Consider the following 21,004-nt stretch of genomic DNA (forward strand, 5'->3'; position numbering starts at 1 on the left):
GTGCGGCCCTTTCTATAGTTGCTGTGTCTTTCTCGGGCACACACAACAGCAATACCCGTCTCGGCACACACATACACAAATACTACACTCTTCTTTTCCTTCTCCCTCTCTTTTTCTCTTATATGTTCTGCTCCAGGCATATATACACATTATTACAGAGGAAATACTATTAGCTCTTCAAGGACTGCTGGATGTGGCGTGAAATGGTCAAATGTTGCACAGCATTATAAAGTTAAGTGAGGACCACACAAGTGTTTGTGTGTGTGTGTGAGTGTGTGTGTGTGTGTGTGTGTGTGTGTGTGTGTGTGTGTGTGTGTGTGTGTGTGTGTGTGTGTGTGTGTGTGTGTGTGTGTGTGTGTGTGTGTCTGTGTGCGTGCGTGCGTGCGTGCATGCGTGCGAGTGCACACGCATTTGTATGGGTATGTGTTACAGTGTTGGGCATGCGTATGAACACACGTTTGAACATCTATGCATACAGTACAAGTGTTCACATGCACACACACACATGGGCACACACGCGCACACACACACATACACGTCCAGATGTACCATGTGTTATAGCTAAATAATGCATGCTGTGTAGACTATTAAAGATACATGGGCAGAGAGAGCTTGGCACCAAGTGCTGTGGGCATTTTGTTGGGGCAACTCTAGACCATCCCTTCAGCAGCTTGGGGTTATAATAAGCAGTTCAGCTTGTACTGTATTTTGCTGTAGGTGACCTGTAGGGAAAAAAATTTACTTAGCTGCAGTGAAATGTTTGCCTGTGAGACTCAACTGCTTCCAGCTGATATGTATGCTGGCCCCTTGCCCAGTCACAGTCAGCATGTGTCTTTGAATTCACCTTGTGCCAGGCTCTGCGGTTGTAAACATAAAACTTGCTGAATTACAAGGCAGATTTGTTGATAATCGCTCGAATTTCAGTGAATACGCTTAATGCACTCTACTCAGTAGAGTAGTAGACCATAGCAGCCTATTCATGTAAATTAATGGGGGGTCTGGGTAAAGGGGGAATGCTGCCCCCGTGAGGGGAACATGGGTAAGGTGCCCCCCCCCCCCTTTCTTTCTTATTTTTTTGCCATTGGAGTCATATGACAGGACATAGTGACCCAAATCCCATGCCCAGGACGGACTGTCGCGCTGTGGTTGGCTACAAGTTGGTCAAAAAATTCATTCAAATTCAATTCATTTAATTTAACACGAACAATTTATCGATTCTGTAAACTACCGGTAGTCTAGAATATTTAAATTGGGCATAAGCACAACTCAGCTTTCAGTCAGTTTGATTAATTTAAGTATTTATTAACAGTTTGCAGAATTACAGTACATTTCAAGCACAACTCAATACAAAAAACTGTTCACTGTGAGTGGACGACGCAATAAAGCAGTACACTTGTTTCAAGTGCAGTCTCAAAGTATAGTTAATGTTGGAATAGCGCAAATAATTCAGACATAGAAAATAAACTATCTTATTTAAGATCTAAACATCCTAACCTTGCTATAGTTTAGTAGTTGATGTAAATTATGAGGAGTTGTTTCAGAGCCGAGGCTAAGAGCATCTGACTCTCATGTCTCCCCGCACCAGCTGCTAGACAGACAGTGGACAGTGCTGCCTGACAACCATCCAGCCAATCACAGCGCGACCGTACCTCTCTAGCTATGGGATTTAGATATGGAGATCCTACCCTTCCGAAGTGGCGGAGGAGTAGTTGAGTGAAGGAATCCTGTCGCCTCGGCCAAGTTGACTTACCGAAACTAGGAGGAATTCCAAAGGTATTTCCTAACAAGGAAGCTTGCCTGTAAGTATTTTCTACCTTTACCTTGATAACAATCGCAGTGTCACTCCTGTTGCCACGCAACATTTATGTTCCTGGTTAATAGAAAACGGAACTAACTAGCGCGCTAGCAAATGAGCTAACTGCTGTGTGCGTGTGTGTGTGAGAGAGAGGTACCCGAATCCTACTGCTCAACAACAACTTTTCAAACAATGTGTCAAGTTTGTAAAGTTGTACTAACTACAATTGATTGATACGGCTGTTATTTTAGACATGTATTTAGCATGATGATGGTACTTTGCATTAGTAGACCATTCCGTGTTATTTCAGTTTACTACTCAGTTTAACGTTACCTGTTTAATAACGTGTCAACTCGGTAAACAAAGCAATTAGGCTATTGTCAAACACAACAGCCCAGTCAGCCGATTTCTAATGTGATCAAAATGGTTTACAATCTCCCTGAACAGCCTACTGGTACACTTTGACTTAATACTTTTGCACAGTCGTGGTTTGTAAGAAATGCGACTTGTATTATCGGCTTTGCGACATAGGATGATGTCACCGGCTGTTGACTGTGTACAGATGGCTGTTGAGCCCATAACTCTTGATTTGATGTCGCAACGTAACGTAACCAAACATAGTTCATTCATTGACTGGTGTCCCCCGGGAGGACCGTTACCCTTTGCACCATATCTCTTCACAGACAAGCTCTGTGAACTTGTAGATCTATAATCGACAACCTACGGTCCTACGCCCTGTCATGTGGTGTATAGCGGAAATTGACGTGCAAATGAAATCGTATGGGCTGAAAATACCCCCACGTATGGGCTGAAAATACCCCCAAAGTCCTAAAGTGTGAATAATGCGTTTTAGGCCAATGAGGAAGAAATGCACAAAGATAAAGACGTCAGAGTTTGTAGTCGCCAGACCTGGAGGAACAGGTTTGAGTTGATTAGCAGGAAAGGCGTGTCCCATTCTTGCAGTAGGAAGACACGGGCTAGACATAAGTTATATTGGCCTGGCACTGTGAGGGAACCGCAGTCAAGGCAACATGAATGGGTATGTATTGCAACAGCTTTTTAAATCACCCCAGAGTACCCAGTAAAATTATATTGTGTGTTTGTTCAGCCAGGGTGGGAAATTATCACCAGCCAACACTGGCTGGTTTGGCTGTTGATGTTAAGGTAGCCGTAGCCCCTTGTGTTGTTATTATTATTGTGTGACCCTTGTTTACCTTTTTCTGTATTTGGCGTAGAAAAGGTAAACAAGGGTCCCGAAAGGGGCTAATGTTAAGGTTGTTCTGCTCTACATATAACCACCATACAATGTGGGTGTATGTATAGATGACTGACTGGTGTAGTTCATGAGGGAGTAAGTATCGGTCAGTGTCAAGCACTTGTGGACAAAAGGTGAATGTACTGTCCCTCTTGACTGTAGCTTGCTTCAATATTCATGTTTGGTGTATACCGGTAAGAGGGATTCTCATGATAACCTATGTTTAAATATATCATATTTGTATAAATGCTTAATTTAAACCAAACAATAACGTTTTATTGACCCAACAAGGGTCGTTTGTTCAATACAGTAATTCTTTACCAAAAGAATGGTGTGCAGGCCCTACCCCCTTCCATGATTGACCCAACAAGGGAAATAAAACACGCCCAGATCATGTAGGGTTAAGACCATGTATACACAAGGATGCTAGCTATTATTTGGGATTGCAAATTTTCAGTTCAAGTAATCTATCTGTCAGTATTGACATTCTCAACAACAACACTGTTTGTTGTCATTGGAGTACAACAGCATCTGCTGTAAAAAAAAGACTCCCATGTTTGAGTTTCAAAAAGCAACTCAAATGCATGTCCAGGCAGGGCTAGGAGTGGTGGTGGTCGGACAGAAAACACGGCCCTGAGGCTGAGGCGAGCCTATAGGACCCAATAAAACCAGAGCCAACCCCATGACTGACTGTCTGCCAACCTTCCATTTGTTTTTGCATGGGGTGGATTTATGAGTTGGAAAGTGAACATAGTTCAGGGGGTTATTGCAAAAACAGGAAAATGTTATTTGAACTCCAAAGGAAGAGAGCGAGAAGACGGAAGGAGAGCGGAAATAAAGCTTACTAGAAAACCATCTGTGACACATGCTTTACAGATAACCGGCTTTGTCTTTTCCATTGCAGTCTCCTTCTGTGCAACATTAACTGCTTTTGTTTTGTGAATCAACAATCACAATCATTTTGTCCATTCTGAAAAGGGCATATAAAACACTGAATTTGCTAAATCAATTTATTCCCAAACATAAATGGCTTGAATGTAGTATTTTTATTTAAAAGAAAAACTGAAACTTCTGGAAGCTTTATATCGGTTTTACATCGATATTGCATTTTTCAGGCTAACATCGGCCGATACCGATATGATTATACTTGTTTGTTTTATTTTTATGTTTATGTGATGACCGATTAATTATGGCCACACAACAACAGTAGCTTGGACCATGGAAACAATTATGGAACTACAACTGAAGTTATCCTCAAACACTACTGCTATATAAAATGCCAGATGAAACACTGGCCTGAAACCATGTTGCCAGTCACTACAAAGCCAGTCTGTTGTCTCCGTTGTCAACTGTAGTTGTTTATGTTCCAGCCATATCAAAACCTTCCCGTCAGCACACAGCCCTGTGACTGACATTGTATAACCGGGACCTTGACCATATTAGAACATACACTTTGGCTTAAACGCTAACCTTTAGTTTGTATTTTTTCTAGCAGGTTAAGTTTCCAGTGCTTTCATAATTAATAATAAAGTCAGCCATTAGTTGTGAATGAAGGCTTTATCATTCTTATGTGAATTACAGTTTAATTATTTCTTTGAACAAGTTTCTTTAAAGCAAGTTGAACCCAATGAATAGTATAATATTCTGTATGCCTTCATACTTGATATGCATAAAATAAACTGATCTCATTCATATTGTATCATTTGTATGCATATAATTATACAGTCTAGTTTGCCCAATTATCCAAGCTTTAGAAATAAAACTAGCCCATAACTTAGAATGGAAGTTTGGTAACCTCTTATCAAAATACATTTCAGTTGCATATGGTTAAAGACATGCAGTTGATTATTTGATGGATATCATGTATGAAGGCAATAAGACATACGGAATATTACACTCTTATAATATTACACAATCTTATTATAATTAAACACCGAAATGAAGGTCTTCCGCCTGCGACCATCGCTTGGTCTCATGACCCTCATTTTGCTATGTCAACCTCATTATCACTGCCCTCTCATAGTCTGCTTCCTTGTTAGCTATACTCCAGTTAACCCTAGCAACAAGGAACTGCTGCTGGTCTTTGCAATGGAATCTGTTCTCTATGCAACACCTGCTCCTTGTGTTCAGACCCCAAACATTCCCTCACAGGTGGAGGAAAAGAACCCAATTTGTTTAGGTTTTGCATTGTATTCCTCCCCTATACTGTGCTGTGTGTAGATTCAATTATCAGTGCTATGCTATATGTCCTGAGGTTATTTGTCTTGAAGGCAGGTTTGGATAGTTATCACCAGCAGAAATTGATTCGTACAAGACTGCAAAACACACGCAGTACTATTGATTTGTCAGTTGGGGTAATTCACAATTCACATGTTGTTAATGTTGTTGGTAGTCTACACGTGTGGAAGAAAAACACTGGATATCTTGCTATAGGCTGCGTGGGAGCCTTTTTAGATTATATCACTTTAATTATGTTTTCAGTGTAGATAAAGACATAATTCAACCACATGGACACAGACATGTGGAAGAAGCATGTAATGAAAATCACAAGTGGCTCAGGTTGTTGCGGGTTGTCATTCATGAGCAATATAGGGACTTTTTCTACAGTTGATTGTAGTTTTTCATGTTTAATGATCTGTTGCAATAGAACATAGTCAACATGCATAAAATGAATTGTTCCTAAAGCAACAATCAAGTGTTTCCATTAAATAAGGAATAAGGAATATAGTTTTCACTTAGTTTTAGTCACATTTTAGTCACCTGGAATGTTCTCGTGTTTAGTCTAGTTTTAGTCGACTAAATGTCATACGATTTTAGTCGACTAAATCTACAGTTGATTTAGTCGACTAAAATGTGTTTTGACAGGCCTTGATGTCATTGTAATGACATATTTTACACTTTGGTTGCATGCTGAAAATAGCAGATCTACAATCTCACAAGCTGCGACGCGTTGAGATTGTAGATCTGCTATTTTCAGCATGCAACCCAGCATAAAACTGGATCTCTTGTCCACTAGTCCCTTCCTAACATTTTAGTCTAGTTTTTATTTGTTGACGAAATTGTCAGTATATTTAGTCTTAGTCATCATAGATTCGTTTTTATTTCGTTTTAGTCAGTGAAAAAAGGTAGTCAACGAACATTTTTCGTCTTAGTTTTAGTCGACGAAAACAACACTGCTGTGAACTAGTAGTGTGTCCTCCACACAGCATCTTTATTATTCTGATGATAAAGTCGTGTCCATCTGTCCTATGTGATGATCACGTCGTGTCCATCTGTCCTCCTATGTGATGATACCGTCGTGTCCATCTGTCCTCCTAGGACTACAAGTTTCGAGCTCAGTGGCACTGGAGGAGCCTCCAAAAAGAAGGACGGCACCATGCACACCAACGACATGACGGTAGAGGACATCACCATGAGGGCCAACCAAGTGACTGATGAGGTACTGTTGAACACACACACGTCGAGGAAGCCAGTGTATACATATAATCCTCAGTGTTGTTTTTTCCATTGTGGTGTCATACAGGCTTTTTTAAATTATACTAGTCAGCCATAAAAGTGGTAGCATTTCCTCCCAGGGGCCACGTGATCCTAAATTTAAAAGTTTTTGCATCACTGGGGAGATAATTTCAGGGTGCCTGTTCAGCAGAATTAACTAAAATGTCTGTGCCTACTTTTGAGTCTCAAATTGCTTGCATGCTCTATTTCCAATTTTCTAGGGAGCATGAATTTATTTATATGTCATTGTTTATGTGCTGCTAAAGTTGTTCCATTGCAGAACGCTAAGACACATACACGCACACAAGCACATGCACAGACGCACATGCATACCACAATGGGTGAGAAAAAATATTAATTAATGTCCAAACTGTTGTTCTGGCTCTAATGATTTGCATAGGTATATTGTTATGATCTAACAAACAACACACTTGATTGAAAAACCATAACCTTCAACACAAGCATGCCCATTGCATGCACCCACCACAGAGACCAGATACATCAAACATTGTTCTTTGTTCCTTCATGTCCAAAGAGCTAATAACTATCCTCGAATCCCCCATTAATATCAGCAGTGCTGATATAATAGACTCACTCAACACCTTTTTATCTGAGAATAAATATGTAGCTATACAAATTTGAAATGAGCATACTGGTGCACTACTCACACGCACGCACACACTGTTATTGCAGAAGCATTATAGCTGTGTTGTTCAAATATTCTGGACATGCATAAATAAATTCAACAGTGCACTGCAGATTAAAACAAAAACAAATTCTTGAGGAAAAAGAAAAGCTGCACAAATTGAAATGAGCGCGTGTGCACACACACACACACACACACACACACACACACAGTGTTGAGGAAGCAGTATAGCGTTACGCTGGGGTAATTAGACCTGTTTGTTTCAGAGTTGATTATTAGGCAAAGCCTTTATGGGAATCGTACAGTGCTTCATGCCTAATTTACCCCATATATCAAGGCTATGATACCTTTAGTATCAATAGACACCAAAGGCTTGTTGCCTGTCTGTCTATTACACACACAGAGGGTGCTGTGCATACACAATCGCACAATAATGTGAAAACAACCTTTATTTTAATGCTTTTATTGAGGCAGAAGACGCGGGACCTACACACCACACCTTATTAGTGTCACAACACACTACAAACTACATTATTTATACGCATCCCAGCACACACAGGCACCAGACACTTAATATTTATAACTGTACACATGCCACACACACACACACACATCAATCTATAATTGTTACAGAATCTCTGCCTCTGTCCGTCCGTCTGTCCGTGTGTCCCGCAAACCATCTGACCGATCAACTTCAGACTTGGCATGCGTATCCCAGAGGACCCCAGGGAGTGCTGTGCCAAGTGGGAAGTCGGTCGGGTCGATGGTTGTCCAGAAGTGCTGTGTGGCAACGGATCTCATTCTCCAAAGACAAGACGGACGGATAGAGATCTCCAAATATGGCTATAATCGGGACACGGAGAGGTGCAATGGGTACTCTGACAACGGGTATTGCATTACCGGAGGGACATGCATCCCCAACAGGAATCGTTCCCAATCGACATCAGCCTAGTACAGATAAATGTCGAGAAGCTGATATCGATAAATTTGACTCTTGTGTACCTGTACATGAGATGTAACAACTTAAATCTTGAATTTTGATATCCCCACTTTGCCTCTGTGGTTTTCGCTTTTCACACATCGAGCTCTGTCAGATTTGTTGTTTAATCAGCACTCCAAGGCATCTCATGACTGAGCATGCTGCTTCAGATGGAGCCAAATAGATCATACCAACCTGAACCTACAAAGTAAAATGTTCGTTTACAAATGGAACCAAGTAGACGCGTTTGGGTCCACTCAGAGTAGAGAGTGGCTTTCACCTTGTAACTGTTACTGTACTAATCTCATGCTGCTTCTTTGTTTCGGTTGTCTTTTTATCTCTGTCTCTTAACCAGAACTACTTCTCCTTTTTTCTTGTACTTCTCTCTTCTGCTTCCTCTGGTGACCGCTCGGTCAGGAGGCGGAGGTGATACATGGGAATTTGCATAAGATGGGTCCCTGCGTTTACTGGGCTAGGCTTGCCTCTGGCTTTTTGGGTAACTGCAACTGATACTAAAGATTTTCACAGCATTTCAGGAAAAACCTGGTTTAATGTTATTTTGTTGTTGTTGTGTGGTGGTGTTTACGCATTGCCAAGCCCAATTAAGTCTCCTCAAACAGCCGGTAACACAAAGTTTAGTTTTCATCTCAAACGTTTTCCTTGGAGCACCTCAGAGCTGGGATGTTTGTGTGCTGTGCGACACCTGAGCACTAAATTACCAAGTCTGAGGTATCCGCTAGGCTAGAGTCTAGACGTACTGTAGTCTTCTTTATCCACCCTGGTGTTGTTATGGCTTAGTACATAGATGCCTGCTTATGCTCAACATCTCCTCATTCTCCAACCTTATTTTCTGTCATTAAAAAAAATCATTTTCATCACCCTTCGCCTCTCACTCTCGCAGTTTTAAAGGGACACTTCACCCTTTTTGCAAAACAATATATGTTAATGACGTTTAGAAGCTTTAGATCACTTTCCTGGGGGTATTTATGTGTGTAATATGTGGTTTTAGATATTTTAGATTGTAGCAGTGAGCCTGTTGTCTCTGATGTCATGGACACTGGTCTCACTACCTTCCTGGACTACAATTCCCATAATTCTTTGGCGCACTGCTCCTCCTTGTGGATAGGGGGAGAGCTGTCTTACTGAGACAACATGTAGTCCAGGAAGGAAGTGAGCCCAGTGTCCATGACATCAGAGACAACAGGCTCACTGCTACAATCTAAAATATCTAAAACCACATATTGCACACATAAAGACCCCCAGGAAAGTGTTCTAAAGCTTCTAAACGTCATTAACATATATTCTTTTGCAAAAAGGGTGAAGTGTCCCTTTAATGGATTCCTAGCAAACATAATACAGTGAGAATGAGTCAACCTGGACCCGGCACGCTCTTGTTAACAGTTCATTACACATGCTGACAATGAGTCCATGTCTTTCTCTCTCTCCCTTACGCCTGCACTCTTATGTCACCATCCACCTCTCCCAACAGCCACTTCTTGGTATTAATAGATACTTGAAGGAAGGCTTCACATATACCTGGAATGACTGCATTCCACCCTGCTGTCAAGACACTGCTGCCTTTGTGTGTGTGTGTGTGTGTGTGTGTGTGTGTGTGTGTGTGTGTGTGTGTGTCTGGGGTGTCCATATGTGTCCCTACCTAACCTACTTGCTTTACCCCACTTGGGTTTTTTCTTATTCTTCTGTGCTTACACATGGCGCCGGCGGCCTGTGCTTTAGGCTCTGTTTAAAGCCCAGTCCACAGTACACCATGATTAGCAATGCAACGAGTTGCAACTTGTAACCACTGTGCAACAGAATCCCCAAACTGTGTTGACCTGCAACGGTTTCATTGCATCACAATGAGTGTGGACTCACTAGGCTTTATACTCTATGATGGTGTTGCGTGGCAAAATAGCCCATCTGCAAGGTCACAATGTGCCTACGCATTGAGCATAGCTTGAAGTGTGTGTGTGTGACTGTGTGTGTCCCACGCTTGTGTTAAAAAATGCAAACCAGTGTCACTGGTTGCTTTATATCAGATCCAGGTTTTCAGAAACTTTCCACTCCTATTAAACAATTCTTGATGTAGTTCATGATACAAAGGAAAGGGCAGTAAAACATCAAATTCAATATAATTTATCACAGTAATCCGCTCTTCCTCTATTACTCCTCTATACCTACCAGCCTCAAGTTGCAGGGGCAAGATCGCAGAACGAATTTGGGTACACAGAGATCTTTGGATAATGGAGCGCAAACATACTTTTCCTTAGCATAACGGCTTTTTATCATAAAAAATTTTCTCAGCTTTGGTTTATGCAATATATCCTGACCATTTGTTTTGATATAAACTATAACGTTTGTTATAATACTGTTATTTTGAAAACTGTCACGTAACCCCAGTTCTCAGAAGTGTATCCTCTACTGCACTTGCCCAGGCACCTTTACGATACATCCCAGTGGAAACCTTTCTCTGGCATTCTGAGTAGTCTATTCCACATAGGGCAACCAATGCTGCCTCTCCATCTTATCTCACACGGCTCCCTCCCATCCCCTGTTATGGCCAATACATACAGGAGCGTGTGCGTGTGTGGTGGGTCAGTCTAGCATTTGTCCCAAAAGAAATTGCAATAGTAATCATTCAAGGTTTTTTATGATCCTTAGGGTCATCCAAATAACATTAAAAACTGAATTATATAAATTTTGGATCATGATAAATGTAGGGGTTGAAAGTTGGGTGCCATTAACATCCTATATAAAGCAAAAATGTCTCATTTTAATTATGCTTTAAGTTGCATGTATTGTGTCAAACTGGGGGTTATTCATGATTCAGAATCCATTGCAAGCATTAGTTTTGCACAAAAAACACTCCTTGGACATCTTTTACTTTCTCTAAACAACCTAAAACATGAACCTTTGTTGAAAAAAACTAAAGTTGTCCTTTAATGGTACCCAACTTTCAACCCCCCGAATTTACCATGATCCAAAATGTATATAATTCACAATTTATTGTGTTATTTGGATGACCCTAAGGATCATGAAAAACCTTGACAGTTTTGGGCCGATCAAATAATTTATAAGAAGAAAAACAAAACAAATAGTGTTGTCTCCTGCCTTTATTTTCTTCTTTCAAATGATTTGATCGGCCCAAAATATTGTGTTCATTGTCATGATTTGTCACTATCCGAGTTGGCTTTGTCCGCGGTGTAACCGTCTTTAAATAAATACTTTAAGAAATGCCTATGGGACAAATGCATTGCGATTCATTTCCTGGGCCACTCGTTGTTCTGAAAGGGGGAGGGACTGCGACGCTCTATTAGCCGCTTGTGTTAACTTTATCTGTCACCTGATCAGGGAGAGTCCAAGCTGATATATTTTTACGAGGCGTCTGCCCACTAGTACACAGATGTCAGTCTGAATAAATAAAGTTGGGTGTTGATTTTTTAATAGATATAGATAGTATATTGTATGTGTTTTGTCGGTCATACATGTACACCTTTTTACGTTCACTTATAGATCTTTCCACTCTTCCATAACCTTCCCTATTAAGTGTACCACTCTGTTTGGCTTTCTCCCCTATTCTTTCCTTCTGCTTTATTATTCCTGCTTTATTATTCCTTTCCATATTCCTTCTGCATTGTGTGTTGGTCATATATCCTTTTTAGAGTCACTCTTTAGATCTGTCCACTCTTCATTATCCCTCTCTACTTTAATACTTTCACTTGTCCCCTATTTTTATTATTGATTTCCTCATTGCCTGTGTCCCTTTTTTTCACTGCATATCCCTTTCTGTCAAACTGTCTTTGTTTCTGAATGTATGTGTGTACGTGCGTTCATAATTCTCCATGCATTAACTAACCACCACACCTGTTGTCTCCCCTCCCCCTTCCAGTCACTGGAGAGCACCCGACGGATGCTGCAGATGGCGGAGGAGGTGAGTCCTGCTCCAACTCTTCATGCTCTGGATCATTTTACACTCGCATCCATTGTTAACCACCACAAAGCATGCAGCACTTTAGGTGTGGATGGCTCTTAAAGGAGAATTCCATGCTAGAAGGCTTTTTTACCTTTCTTTGTAGTCGTTACGTCCCCACCAAAGAGGTCCAGGTGTTTTTTGTGCAAAAACTCCTTATTGGCTATTTCCCCTACCATAAGCCCTCAATGAATTGCATTGAATTGAATGGGGCTATGGGGTGTTGTGCTAATTCGCTTATTTCCATCAAAATAAGTAGTAAAGTGTGCCGCTTGGGATATTATTTACATTATGAAGAAAGGATATATACAAAAAATAAATCATTTTGAGCGATGGAAATAAGCGAATTAGCACAACACCCCATAGCCCCATTCAATTCCCATTCAATGCATTCATTTAGGGCTTATGGTAGGGGAAATAGCCAATAAGGAGCTTTTGCACAAAATAACACCTGGACCTCTTGGTGGTGGGGATGTAACCACTACAAAGAAAAGGTAAGAAAACCTTTTAGTATGGAATTCTCCTTTAATGGAGTGAAGCTTGCCAAAAAAATAACAGATCTAAAAGCTTACAGAAAGATGCATTGTTGGCTTGTAGATCCGTTCTGTTTGGCAAAAGCATTAATTGGGCAATAAGTTCAGTGGACTTTTCAGTCAATTTACTTAAATTGACGAGTAAAAACATTTGCATGGCTAATTTACATATGTTCGTGTTTTACTTTGTATTTTTTTGCATGAGGAAGTATTGCGACACAAAATTACGTATACAGTAGAATTGAACACATTTGATGAGAAACTAAGGTCTTCTTTATAACTATCTCACTTAAAAACATTAAAACAGGGGAGACGGACAAATGTAAACTATAATTCAATAGCGAATAACTGAGATCTTTCTCATCTCACTTTTAATGCTGCAGTCCATAACTTTTATGTCCTATCTCGGGATATCAGAGATTCTAACCGGGGTTGAGAGACTCTGTTTCTACTGCTCACAAGAACAAATCCCTGCTTGGCCAAGCGGAGATATTGCACTTAACTTAACCGTATGAACTTCAAGCAGTACTACTCGTGAACCAATAGGTGGTCTACCTGACACATCACTAGGGTCTAAATTGATAAATAATGGAGTCTCCGGCTCCAACCCCTGCATATGTGCTCGTGTTATATTTTATTAACATACTCCCAACATACATATCGGTGCAGCTCCAATATTTAAGTTTAAGTTGACTAAATCTTGATTCGTGAACAAAGTCGACTGTCCTTCAGACCCTCCTTTCCAAAGTCAAAATGTACATCACCTAATTCCTGCGTCTGAAAAAATGTATATTTTCTGTTGTGTATTCCAGAGCAAACAGACGGGCGTCAACACCATGGTGATGTTGGACCAACAAGGAGGTACACAGACATACCCACAGCAGTGGCACAGGATGCCTCCAGGATGCCTCTGATTTTCATTGCTCCCATTCTGTCATGACCGTGACAGCGATAGGCTTTAACTCGCAGAGTGATGCCAGCCTCAGTTTGAGCTGTTTGCCACTTTTGAGAGATGCACCAACTCAGTTTGGCACTTGCATAATACAGTCAAAATCCTCAGTTTTAATTTAACTTTGAGTGTGCATGTGACAATTACGAATGGGTAAATTAACACCCTTGTTGCTTTTTTGTACCTTGATTAAAGTATGCAAATGTGACACTGTATAAAATAGGCATATTTTGAAATTGTGTACAAAAATATGACGTGAACCTAGAAACAATCATACCAAATGTATATTGTTCTAAGAAGTGGCGTGGTCAACCTCTTCAGGCACATGATCACTTTTTTTTACCAAGGTTGGTGTGATCACCCGCTGTCAGACGGTGAAGATCACCAATTAAAAGCTTTTACGTCTTGTTATAGGCTCGTCAAGTCAGTGTATTGTAAGGCAACTTGTGAAGCATAAAAATAACACAGAAAATGCCCTAACTAATATTGACAGTGTCAAATCAAACTTAATTCATATATAGCACATTTACTACACGGATACATCAAATGTTCCTGCTTTTGCAGGAAATATGTTTGCGTGCAACATATTTCAAAGCTAGTGTTCAATATTGGTTTTCTGTGTGTGTGTTTGCAGAACAGCTGAGGCGTGTGGAGGATGGCATGGATCAGATCAACCAGGACATGAAACAGGCTGAAAAAAACCTCACAGACCTCTCAAAGTGCTGTGGCATATGTGTCTGCCCCTGTGATAGGTATATTTCATGCCTGCATAAACCACACAAACACACTTGGCGTGCTAATGACGTGTATACACGTCTTTAGAATCAAAACCATGGGGTGCTTTGGACGTGTATAGGCGTCTTTGCCCATTCACTTCCTTGTTTACGGCCCGACTAAAAAGGCTCATAACTCTAAATCTATGGCGCTCTCCATGGTTTTGACCAAAAGGGCAATGTTCTTCATTCTGACTTCACCATGCATCTCGTTTGGAATATTATTATTATAGAGAGACATAAGACGAGGTAGTGTGACTGTGAGGTACGCAAGAACGGAAGATTATGCCTCCTGCTTTTGGGTAACGGAAGGCGGGGCTTTTCATAGTAAAGTCTGCCTCGTCTGCTGGCACTCTTGTGCCATTATTTAGAAGAATTCTCCGGCAAAAATTGCTAACAGTGTTTCCTGTACCACAGAGGTATGTGGTACAGGATGTTCCACAGATGGCTGAGCGGGTGCACACATTAAAATCCATGGTGGTAAAGTCAGACCGTGTATAAATGGAACCAAATGGACCCTTGTGGGTCCATTTGGTTCCATTTGTAAACTCTCAGAGTCAAATGAACAGGAGTTTTCTGTGCACTACCACTACACCAGGTTATTTCTCTAATTAGGACACCCTCAAGCAGAGAGGGAGGAACTAATTACTAGTGGAAGCACCCGGTGTAGCGGTGGGTTGGAACCAAAACAGCCTTTGGCACATCGTTGTGGCACCTCCGCTCTACCGTTTGATAATCAGGCTACACCGTACACAACTAACCCTGCTGAAAAGAAATTTAACTCCCGTCAGTTTCACCAAAGGGCCTGAATGCCATTTCAGACTCCTCCACTCGCACGCGCGCGCACACACACACACACACACACACACACACACACACACACACACACACACACACACACACACACACACACACACACACACACACACACACACACACACACACACACACACACACACACACACACACACACACACACACACACACACACACACACACACACACACACACACACAAGAAGGTGGAACTATAAAGTTGTGGGTTCTGGAGATTCAAAGTACTTGGCTTCTACATAGTCCTGAACCAGCCTCTGGTTAGTGAAATAAATGTAGCGCTATACCTGACAGAAACCTAGTGACCTTGGAGTCCTGCAATAGCGGCATTAACAATTCCAGCATTTATATTCATACAGAATCTTCATGACTCATACTTTCACTATGTCAAGCAATGCTACAATCTGGCCAACTTTCTTTTTTACTCACTCACTGAACTATAATGCATAGCAATAGAGAATCCGTTTTTTAGTGCATTACCCACTTTCAACCAGCATCCCTATTTTGGACATTTCATTCTAGACAATTGCAGATGTACAAGATCACAAGCTTGTACATGCACTATTTACACTATTGTTTTTAAATGCACGTTAAGAGGTTAATGGGTGTGTGTATTATTACCCTGTTCTAAAGTTTTAATCAATCTTTCTCAAATGCTTTCACAATGGAGGAGCGATTTCTATGATGATTACCTACAGATAAGGTAAAAGAACCATTAGCATGCTTTGAGAGCAGTAGTAGCAGTGTGACTATATAGTACTAACCTAGTACTGTTGTAGTAAAAAGCCTCTAACTCAACTCTCGTACAATATAGTAACGTTCACCTAAGCACTTCCACTTCCTTCTTTTGTACTGATGGGCTGTTTTCTCTCTTCAGGGTGTCGTCCATAGAGCACGACTCAAAGTACAAGCGTACCTGGGGGATCGGAGGGGGCATCGGAGGGGGCGAGGACGGCAAAGGCGAGGGGGATGGAGCCGTGATCTCCAGACAGCCATCAGGGGTTCGTAACGGCCAAGCTCCCCAGGTCAACACCTCAGCGCCTTCAGGACCCTACATCAAGAGGTGGGACTCCTATCCAGATCTTCGTACTTTAGTTTGGAGATGTTCGTAATGTCAGCTGAAACATACGTGTATAGGCTTGTCCAAAATCATTCACTACTCTCTTTTATAGGGGGTTTTGTGTAGTGGACTTTGTAATGAACTCATTGGCAAAATGAAAAATCAGACGGACACTACTCAATCAGTAGTGTTAGTAGTCACCCTTGTGGTCGCAGAGGCTACCTTTAATTCAATCTGAGAACACATTGGCAAATAAAGGAGAAACGGCACCCTACCTTAATTAGATAACTGCTGTCGCACAATTCAAATGTGCCAGATCTGAGGCTCATATCACAAGTTCTCCCCTGGCCCGGGTAGACTGTTAATCTCATGCGGGAGACCAGGGTCTGAATCCTGGATAGGTCATGAAAGGGGATAGGATGGGGGATAAAGCACATTTTCTGTGAAGTTGCGTCTGTCAACACCCTCAGAAAAGTTTTTCACCACAAACACTCCAGCCAGTTACCTCATTGATGCAGGCAGCACAAATATTTGACAAATGCGAGCCCTCTAGTTATGCTTTCTCAGACATAGACTAACCACCAACAGGCAGATTGCTTTATATTCAATCCCTCTCCAAAACACCCTAATTCGTTCATGACTATGCATATGTTAAAACGAATAGTGAATGCGTTTTCATGGGCGTCATACACGGCCTAGTTAACTGTTGCTGCGGGAGACAGAAGCTGCTCAATATGTACACCGTAAAATCCTTTGTGTTAATTTATCTATTTGTAACTGAGTGTACAAATGGAATCCATTTGGAATTCCATTTGTAGTCAAATCAACACTGAGGATTTGACAGTGTTGCACGCTGTGATAAGCTTGTAAGTCCAGGACAAATGTCCTCCCCTCAGAGACTCATTAAAGATTATATTCAGGCGGAGGGTTTATTAAAGGGAACGGTAGTCATTTTTTAAAGACTGTAGGAAAGTTGAAGTTCTGTTGGGACTTAATTGTGGGCCACCAGACAAAGAGGGTGTTACCCACCGCACCGTTGGGACATACTCTTACGGGTCCTTTTCGTTACCGTAGCATAATTTGTACACTCTCAAGAGTCACAAATGGATAAATGAACTTCTACTGTCTCCGTCGTGCAGGATAACCGACGATGCACGGGAGGATGAGATGGAGGAGAACTTGGATGCGGTGGGCAGCATCATTGGCAACCTGAAGTCCATGGCCATTGACATGGGCGGCGAGATCGACAAGCAGAATAAATCGATTGACCGCATCACAGACAAGGTGAGACATAAGATGTGCTCTTCATCAGAGGTCATGGTCCTTCTGGCAATATGTGTGTGTGGGAGGAGGTTGTGGAAATTTGCTGTACCTGTGATACGCTGTGACCCAGCTTTACTTATCTACCACCTGCCGCCTTGATCTATGATTTTTGCAGTGTATACAGTGTATATACGTATGAACATTTTGTATCACTGTTAAAAAGCAAGTAAACAGGAAAACAGATTTATCAACAGATGGTTACTGGATGCGGTCGTGCTTTTTCCTTTGAAAGTATTAGCAGATGTAGTTTGGGGTTTCCCCTGTCCCTCACTTGCCTCATCTTTTTCTCTTTCAGGCGGACATGAACAAGCATCGCATCGACGAAGCAAACCAGAGAGCCAACAAGCTCATCAAGTAGACAAAGAGAACCTGCTTCCATCTGCAACCATCTACTCTGAACGTCTATTCACAGTGAGATGAAGAACATTCAGAAGAAGCAGTAAGGCAATCGGTAACTGCTGCTGTATCAATACCAAATCCACAGGGCCTGTCAGGATCATATCTTAGCCTTAACAGGAAGAGTTGTGGCAGAGTTATGCTGCCGCTTTCTATCTCACCTTTCTGTTTCTCTTACTCGTTCTTTTATAACAAACCAGAGTGAAAACAATGTAGTCCAGAACTTTTCCATTTGGACACACCTGTTGTTGCCGTTTCTGGCCTCGCTCGCAGTCCTGTCTATTGCGTGGATAAATTCAGTGATCCATAGCAATGTTGTTGCGATATACCCCCAGGCATTTGTATATCGCCCCCTGTTGGTCCTACCTTCACATGGCTGTGGGTGCTTCAGCCACAAAGCTATGGGAAATACTTCATGTTGTGTGATTTGTTCCTCTTGTAATTGTTATTATAAGTGATTGTTTTGAGATTACTTGCTTATTTAATTACTCTCGTGAAGCAAAAATGACTTGCGAATAAAGTTAGCATTTTTTTTAAACACACCCATTTGTCATTCATGTAAAAGCTGTAATTAACCAGTTTGTTTTACTTTGACTCATTTGTTTGTACACACACACACACACACACACACACACACACATTTATATTGACTAGATTTTAGCAAATACCCCCAGGTAATAAGCAACGTTATAGGAATGCAGTTTCTTTATTTTCTAACTTATATCAAGCCTATAAACTATGCTGATTACCTTCAAGATACTTGTGTGGCTCTGATTGCCTTGTGAGAAACTAATTTATATGAAAACCAATCCAAATACCTCCTAGCAAGAGACTATTATAATCCATATGAGAGAATTTCAATAGAGCCTTAGGGTAAAGCAACTTGTTGATTTTACACTAAGGTTGAAATGTGAGAGCACGTAACAAACACAATATCAAATGTGATGCAATGGATGGTCGCTATAGGTGGACCATATTCACATGGTGGCCATTTTGCTCTTCATACTCTTAACCCATTCTGACCTGAGATCAGATTCTAAAAATGTCTTCTACATCCTGACAGTTTTCCATTCTGACCTGAGATCAGATTCTAAAAATATCAGTCGTTCTTCGATTTTTCAAAAATAGCAGACCTACAAGCTCGTAGCGCGACACTCGGTGGCGTGCTATGAGCTTGTAGATCTGCTATTTTTCAATAGCTAAAGCATAACATAGTGCTAACACCAAAATGGGTTCCCGCCCAGAATGGGTTAAGGAGGGTGGTAAACCCAACCCTGGCCCTTGTTTGAATATGTTTAATGGTTAGATTTGCCTTGGCCACTGTTTGATCAAATGCTGTATTTCACTGCCATGTAACCATGTTATGCCTTTCATGAGGTTTTCGAAGAGTTCTGTTCCAAAATGAGAGATCCAGACTTTTTATTTTATTTTGAAGAATGTTTTGAGGATTTTTTTATTGTAGCTAAATAAATGCTGCCAGTGAACATAAAACAAAATGGTATATCTTTACAGTTCTTAGTTACCTTGATACCTTGAGATAATGTGTATGTGTTTATATATATATACAGTGTGTGTGTGTGTGTGTGTGTGTGTGTGTGTGTGTGTGTGTGTGTGTGTGTGTGTATATAAACAAGCACATACACAAATATTTCAAAATTTCAAATTGTGTGTGTAGTTTGTTCTAAGTGGATTTATGGCATTTTGGAAGGAAACCCTTCATTTTATTCTAAGTGTGATACTGGTGTAAATACTTATGGCTTTGTTATCCATAGCCTACATACTATATTATGAAACTCATTCTTACCTCCTTTCTAGTTTGTAGAGGGTTCCTTTCCTACACATGTCATGAACACGAATGCATCATAAATACATTATTTGATAAAAGTTGCACAGAAAAGTTGGAATAACAATGCAAAGAGGTTATGCTGTTCTGCTGCACATGCAAACATTAACTATGCATTTTATGCAACAATATAGACTCTTTTGTCATTTCATTTCATATATTCGGTTATTGTTTTTGAAGAGTGAGCTTCAGTTGTATAATTCAGTCTAAAATATATCTTAACACTGACCAAATAAAAACTTTTAATTCAGTCATGGGGAAATAGTTTTGAAAATGGAAATTGTGTATGAACCTCGTTAATGTGTTGTATTAGTTCCATGGTTGTGTTGTAACAGCCAGTGTCTTAGAAACGGCACTGCTGAATTGCACTGAATTCTGGTGGCAAAAGTGCAAAAATAAATCTGATTTTGTTGAGGCGGTAAATTTTGCAACGTAATCAAGCCTGCCTGGTCTTATTAGGCCTTGCTGTGGAAATGTGTCTAATGATGAGGCAACACAATATGCTGGATATATTTCATGTAGGCTACAGTATGCATTTTATGACTTGTTTTGATGAAAATTGCCCATCCACTGCTGCCACAGGCCAAACACCTACCTAAATGAACTGCTATTCAGAACCTTGTTCTGCACAGTGAACATCTTCAGCATGCAACCTGTCACTTAATCTAATTAGCTGACCCCAGAGTTCTCTTCTCTTGTTCTGAAGCCCACTGGAATGTATACTGCAACAATTTGGCCTATTTGGAATATGTTGAGCAATGTGCAACTTGCCCCTGTAATGTTTGTATCCGGTTTGGTTAATGGATGATTATTTTATTTAACATTGTAAAAGTGCCTTTACTTCACACCTAAAAAAAATCATCCTTAACTCTTTTTGAAAGTGAAATTGTTTATATTCACTAAAAGGCTTGTAAAAATGTTGATGTGGTTCTTCAATTTTGTAACATTCAATACAAGCTGTAAATTCTTAATGGTGGTTTCATTTAAACCAGTTGTCCATTGAGGTGGGCTATGAAGGTTACTGTCATCTTGTTTCATTTAAACCAGTTGTCCATTGAGGTGGGCTATGAAGGTTACTGTCATCTTGTTTCATTTAAACCAGTTGTCCATTGAGGTGGGCTATGAAGGTTACTGCCATCTTGTTTCATTTAAAC

The 21,004-nt window shown here is 40.8% G+C and overlaps 1 protein-coding gene across 2 annotated transcripts; it reads left to right on the forward strand.

Moving 5' to 3' along the window:
• The first annotated feature begins 1,691 nt into the window (after positions 1-1,691).
• On the forward strand, positions 1,692-18,549 carry snap23.1 (synaptosome associated protein 23.1). 2 transcript variants are annotated; one of them, XM_083791259.1, is made up of 8 exons: positions 1,692-1,799; positions 6,369-6,489; positions 12,060-12,101; positions 13,486-13,534; positions 14,257-14,374; positions 16,106-16,291; positions 17,428-17,572; positions 17,907-18,549. In XM_083791259.1, exons 2-8 carry the CDS (start codon positions 6,427-6,429, stop codon positions 17,967-17,969), a joined length of 666 nt encoding a protein of 221 aa, XP_083647385.1. In that variant the 5' UTR covers positions 1,692-1,799; positions 6,369-6,426; the 3' UTR covers positions 17,970-18,549. The 2 variants fall into 2 exon arrangements, with proteins under 2 accessions (XP_083647385.1, XP_083647384.1); XM_083791258.1 differs by lacking the exon at positions 1,692-1,799 and adding an exon at positions 2,812-2,834.
• The last annotated feature ends 2,455 nt before the right edge of the window (positions 18,550-21,004 follow it).

Source organism: Protomyctophum parallelum (genome assembly GCF_964188405.1).
Source record: "Protomyctophum parallelum genome assembly, chromosome: 20".
Taxonomy (NCBI): Eukaryota; Metazoa; Chordata; class Actinopteri; order Myctophiformes; family Myctophidae; genus Protomyctophum; species Protomyctophum parallelum.

Bases quoted from the DNA above. Each gene is read 5' to 3' on its own strand.
- snap23.1 (XM_083791258.1), top strand. The intron at 12,102-13,485 runs GTGAGTCCTGCT...TGTGTATTCCAG, and splicing joins TGCTGCAGATGGCGGAGGAG to AGCAAACAGACGGGCGTCAA. The intron at 13,535-14,256 runs GTACACAGACAT...GTGTGTTTGCAG, and splicing joins GATGTTGGACCAACAAGGAG to AACAGCTGAGGCGTGTGGAG.